Source organism: Cebus imitator, unplaced genomic scaffold (genome assembly GCF_001604975.1).
Source record: "Cebus imitator isolate Cc_AM_T3 unplaced genomic scaffold, Cebus_imitator-1.0 Scaffold87, whole genome shotgun sequence".
Taxonomy (NCBI): Eukaryota; Metazoa; Chordata; class Mammalia; order Primates; family Cebidae; genus Cebus; species Cebus imitator.
The window spans coordinates 3,176,286-3,182,374 of NW_016107402.1; the positions used below are offsets into that span (position 1 = coordinate 3,176,286).

The following is a 6,089-nucleotide window of genomic DNA, read 5'->3' on the forward strand; positions in this document are numbered from 1 at the left end:
AGTGCTGGGATTACAGGCTTGAGCCACCGCGCCCGGCCAGAAAATATTTTTTTGATACCTAAATTTGACCTCCAGAATTGGCAGAATTAGGAGCACAGAAATAGAGGCTTATTAATAAGTAGAATCTAAAGGCTTCTATTGTCCATTATGCAACTAATGAACTGAAAAATTGACTTATAGAGTATATGAAAAATAATTTTTTTTTCTGTGTCCTTACCTTGTTTGACTACTGCAGTGGTTACATATGTGTCCTAACTGGCTTGCCAGAGTGTTTCTGTTTGACACAAGTCCAGAGGGAACTGGGAACACACACTTAGATCTCAGCTAGAGCATGGCTTAGATGTTTAAGGATTTTTTTCTTTAATGTACATTTTTGTGCTTTCACAGCCCTTGGTTGTGATTAGCATCTGCTCCCCAAGTTAGTTTCTGTCTATTTGGGGAAGTCATTTGGTTTTTGTTTGGTTAATGCAGATGAATACTACACACAGAGGCAAGAGGAAAAAGGGAAGAAAAAAAGACAGAATTCTTTAAGCATGTAAGGCTGTGCATCAAGAATTTCAAAAACTCTTCAAACAGATGTAGAGGGGTGGGGAAATAGCAAATTTGAAGCCTTTCAACTGTGACATTTTCTTCTAATGAAGAACAGCTTGAAAGCTGTAATTTTGAGAGTGTTGCGGTATTTTTAAGTCAGACACTTAGCACATTTTTAAAATAGTGGTGGGATTTGAATGTTTTTTTTTTTTGTTTTTTTTTTCCCATCTTAAGTGGAATTAAGCGTTTTTGGCTATCATCTTAACTTGATAGTTTTGGGTCTCAGAATGAACACCAGAGCATTTAAAATGTAGATGGACCATGGCAGCATCTCTTTTTTGTGCTTCATCTCTGTTGTTTTCATGATATATGGAGGGGTTTTTTTGTCTTTTTAAACAGAAACAGTGAATTTATTTCTCGTTCTTCACAAATGACCTTAAATTAATTCTTTGTTTTTATATTTTGCAGCACATTTTTATACCTGAAATTCCTGGTAGTATGGGCACTTGTCCTCCTAGCAGATTTTGTCCTGGAGTTCAGATTTGAATACCTGTGGCCATTCTGGCTTTTCATCAGAAGCGTCTATGATTCCTTCAGATACCAGGGACTGGTATGTTTACTAATAACATGTTTTCCATGTGTGGGGATCGTTTAGCTGCTTAAAGTAGATGTTATTAGCAATACTCAGATGACTATGTTAGGGTTACTTAGTAGGGTGTGTTAACTGAAATTGTCCTCTAAACTATTTTGTCTAAACCTGTTGATCAAATCATTACATTTTCTCCTCCTCTCTGATTCCAGTGAAACAGAATACTGGAGGAAGCAATAATTACTCAGGGTTTTGGAGGGTGGCAACCTAGTCTGGGGATTCTATATCCCCTCTTCTTCCATTTTCCGTTGCAGCCAATAATGGCCGTTCCTATCTTGAAATTAAAAAATTGCTCAGTCCTGCTTTGAAGTGTTTCTGGATCCGCTGTTGCTAGGTTTAGTGGCTGGATTCAAGCTAGAGTAGTGTTTCAAATGTTTTGGTCTCAGGGCCCCTTTTCACTCTTAAAAACTATTGAGTACACCAGAGAGCTTTTGCCAATGTGGCTTGTATCTATCCAGTTTTACTATATTAGAAATTAAAACTAAGAAAAATTTAAAATACATACTTATTCAGTTAAACATAATAAGCCCATTACACATTAATAGAAATTACATTTTTAAGTGAAAAATAGCTGTGTATTTTCTAAAACAAACAGGATATAGAAGAGTGGCTCCATTTTTATAAATCTCTTTAATATCTGGCTCAGTTGAAGACAGCTAGATTCTCATATCTGCTTCTGAAGTCATTCTGCTACTGTATCATATGTCATGTGACTTATAGAAAATTATACCATATGCATGAGTAAGGGAGTATACTAAAGGCAGATAACATCTCAGTATTGTTATGAAAATAGTTTCAGCCTCGAAGAGCCCTTTGGAGGGATCTCAAAGATACCCCATAAATTCCAAACGACGTTTAGACAACTGCTAGATTGGAGCAAGCATAGGCCTGGGCTTCTTCCCTTGATGAATGTGTTAATTTTGTCATGTTCCACAGCTACATTTTAAAACTATAACTCTCCCACCCAGGCCTGGTGCTTTGGTCAGAGCAAATCCATGCTTTAAAAAGATGGTTTTGGCTCATGTTCTGTTGGTGATAGTGGTGTTCAGAGGAAAGCTGCATTATTAAAATTATTATTAGGTTGGTGCAATTACTTTTGTACCAACCTAATAATAGTGTCAGTATATTTCTTACTAATATTATGGTTCATTTGTGCTTCAAAAAGCCTGTCTTTTCAGAATGAAGCTCTTTAGGAACGGTTTGTGAAGAGAGAGGAGGCTTTTCTGTGTTAAAATTCTAGTTCTTTTAGGGCTGGGTGCAGTGACTCATGCCTGTAATTCCAGAACTTTGGGAGGCCAAGGCGGGCGGATCACTTGAAGTCAGGAGTTCGAGACCAGCCTGGCTAACACAAGGAAACCCTGTCTCTACTAAAAATACAAAAAATTAACCAGGCTTGGTAGCATGTGTCTGTAGTCCCAGGTAGTCGGGAGGCCGAGGCATGAGAATCACATGAACCCAGGAGGTGGAGGTTGCAGTGAGCCAAGATGGCGCCACTGCACTCCAGCTTGGGCAACAGAGCGAGACTTCATCTCAAAAAAAAAAAAAAAATTCTAGTTCTTTCAAGTAACCCACATGTATTTGGAATCCAAACGAACTCATTGTGCTTCCACCTCAGTTCATCTGTTCCAGTTCTTTTTCATTATTTGAGGATCATAAGTAGTATTACTCTTTAATGTTAAAGTAATCACTCCTTTTGTATGGTTGATTTTATATGTTTAAAATTTCTTTTTGTGAATTTGCTCTATACTTACCAAGTTATCTCTTAGCAGATTCAGTAATTGTGTCTAACATATGTTTCACAACGTGTGGTTGAAAATAACAAGTTCTAAGATGTGTCTTTTATTTTGTTTTGTTTTTCCCTTTAGGCCTTCTCAGTATTTTTTGTTTGTGTAGCATTCACATCAAATATAATATGCCTGCTGTTCATCCCCATACAATGGCTTTTTTTTGCTGCTAGCACATATGTATGGGTTCAGTACGTATGGCACACAGGTAAGTGTTAATGATTTCTTCGATGGATAGAAATCTTATATTCAAATTTTTTAATATGGTTATTTCTTTGAATACGTTATTTAGAGTTGAATTTAATGTGGACATTTTAAAGTTTTCTTAATAGATTATAATATACCTTCAAAAAAGATATATCTTTTTTCATTATTTAAATCAAAACTTTAAGCCATTATAATTTGATCTTTCAATTACAGGCATTGCAGGTACCAGCTCTCACTCTGAATATATCTTTTTTTTTTTTTTAAAGAAAAGTTGGAGTGGTTTCTATTTAGGTATGCTTGAAAATAGCCATGTGCCAAAAAAGAAAAAAAATATTCATGGAATTTCAGCATTGAAAGAAATGTCATTTAGATGAATTTGGCATGAGAATCCCCACAGCACATGGTGGTTTTACATCTGATGGGAAACCTACAGTGACAAGGAATTTACCTACCGTTCCTGGTACCCCTACTCTATTTTTGGGCAGCTATCAAATAAAGTTCTTCCTCACATTAAGCCAGAATTTTCCTCCTTACACTTTGACCCAGTATGTCTTAACTGTTCTTGGGCTTGTTGATTTCTTTTTTAAAAATCTCTCTCTCTTTTTTTTTTAAGATGGGATCTTGTTATGTTGCCCAGGCTGGACTTGAACTCCTGGGCTCAAATGATCTTCCCACCTCAGCCTCCTCAGTATCTGGACTAAGACACAGCTTGCTGATTTCTTAGAGGATCTAAAGAGGTTTTCCCCAGAAAAACATAAGGGAATATATAAAACTTTTCCTTAAAATGTCAAGGGAGCTAGGTGCAGTTGCTCATGCCTATAATCCCAGCACTTTGGGAGGCCAACGCAGGCAAATCACCTGAGGTCAGGAGTTCAAGACTAATCTGGCTAACATGGTGAAACCCTGTCTCTACTAAAAATAAAAAAATTAGCCAGTTGTTGTGGCTTATGCCTGTAATCTGAACTACGCAGGAGGCTGAGGCTGGAGAATCGCTTGAACCAGGGAGGCAGAGGTTGTAGTGAGTGAGATTGCACCACTGCACCCCAGCCTGGATGACAGAGTAAGACTCCATCTCAAACAAAACAAACCAAAAGCAAAACAAAAAAATATCAAGGGGCCTACCAGACCATCCCCTCAATCACAAACATTGAACCTCTGCATTAGAGCCACACTGAATGAATGTAGTCTCCCTTCCACGTTAACATTTCTTTACAGATTTAAAGACACTATCATAACCTCTTAAGTCTTTTGTGTTGTGTAGGTAAGAATATCTCTGGTTTCACCAGCTTTTCTTTATATATTTTAATCCGTTTCACCCTGTTAGTCTGCCTACTTCTCAGTGGTTCTCTGTACTGTTCCAGGTGTGTTCTGACTAGAGTAGAGCTCCCTCTTTCTTAGAGCTATACTTCTTTTACTTCAAACTAAAATCAGATGAGATATTTTGACAGCTGCAACCCACTGTGAAAGCCAGAACTTGGATTTGAGGATTGGGTCTCAGAGTCAAACTTGTCTGCAAAGCTGCATGAAACTTGATTCTTGGGCCTAGCTACAACGTGTAGGATTTTGGCCAAGGAGGGAGCACCAAATAATAAAAGCTCTCTGGACCAACATTCATCCTCTTCTCAAAGCTGCTAAGGTGATGATGTTGGCCCATGTAGAAGACAATTGAGCTGTGTTTTTTAAAGTATCTGCTGTGAGCATGATTTTCACCATGTTTCACGCTCTTTCATATCTGACTTGATTTATAAGCTACTATGAAGGTTCTTTAGTCTGCTTTCCTCTAATTAAAGTGATTTTTCTTCCCACCAGTTTTTAATTTGTATTTCCTTATGTTGGGCCTCAGTTTCAAGTGACCTGCCTTTTACACTTGTCACTCTCCCTAGGTCTCAGCTTAGGGAGATTACTCCATTTTGGGCACCTATCAAATAAAGTTCTTCCTCATATTAATCTAAATAATGTCTAAAGAACCTTCCACCTCAAATATTCTTTGATTCTGATGAGCTGTGGCAATTTCTTAAATTTCTTTAGTAATAACCTAGTAGTGGAGAAAAAACTAACCATATAACTATTTTTCTTGGGGGGATGGAGTTTCGCTCTTGTTGCCCAGGCTGGAGCGCAGTGGCGTGATCTCAGCTTACTGCAACCTCCGCCTTGCAGGTTCAAGTGATTCTTCTGCCTCAGCCTCCCGAGTAGCTGAGATTACAGGCATGTGCCATCATGCCTGGCTAATTTTGTGCTTTTAGTAGAGATAGGGTTTCTCCATGTTGGTCAGGCTGGTCTCAAACTCCTGACCTCAGGTAATCCGCCTGCCTCAGCCTCCCAAGTGCTGGGATTACAGTTGAGAGCCACTGCTCCTGGCCCATATAACTATTAATAGAACCTATTGGAAACTAGTTCAGAGGGTGACCCACAGGGCAGCAGTGTAGCTAATGTCATAAAAGGCTACTGGCCCCTCTTTAGCCCTAGCTAGACTCAGAAATGCATGTTAGAATAACTAAGTTATAAAATATATTTTAATTTGGGATAGTACTTAAACAAACAAAACAAAAAACTGCTCTTATTGGGCCAAGAAATATGAGTGCAATTTCTATAACTTGGGGTAGTTTTTCTTTCAGTTGTTAAAATTTAAAATTCTTTCCTGACAGTAGTAGGAATGGTTGATAAAATTACATATGGTTACAAAGAATAATATTACAGCGTAAGCTTTTTTTCCTGGTGATTAAGAGGGCAAAAAGAAACAGGATACGGCCGGGCGCGGTGGCTCACGCCTGTAATCCCAGCACTTTGGGAGGCCGAGGCGGGTGGATCACGAGATCGAGAGATCGAGACCATCCTGGTCAACATGGTGAAACCCCGTCTCTACTAAAAAATACAAAAAATTAGCTGGGCATGGTGGCTCGTGCCTGTAATCCCAGCTA

General features: G+C 38.5%; 1 protein-coding gene across 1 annotated transcript in view; it reads left to right on the top strand.

Annotated features, from left to right (window-relative positions):
* Positions 1–6,089, top strand: part of MACO1 (macoilin 1) — a 69,091-nt gene that overhangs the window by 16,635 nt on the left and 46,367 nt on the right. The window contains exons 2-3 of the mRNA XM_017534612.1: positions 1,000–1,141; positions 3,046–3,172. Coding sequence (XP_017390101.1) covers positions 1,000–1,141; positions 3,046–3,172 — 269 coding nt within the window. The remainder of the gene's footprint in view (positions 1–999; positions 1,142–3,045; positions 3,173–6,089) is intronic.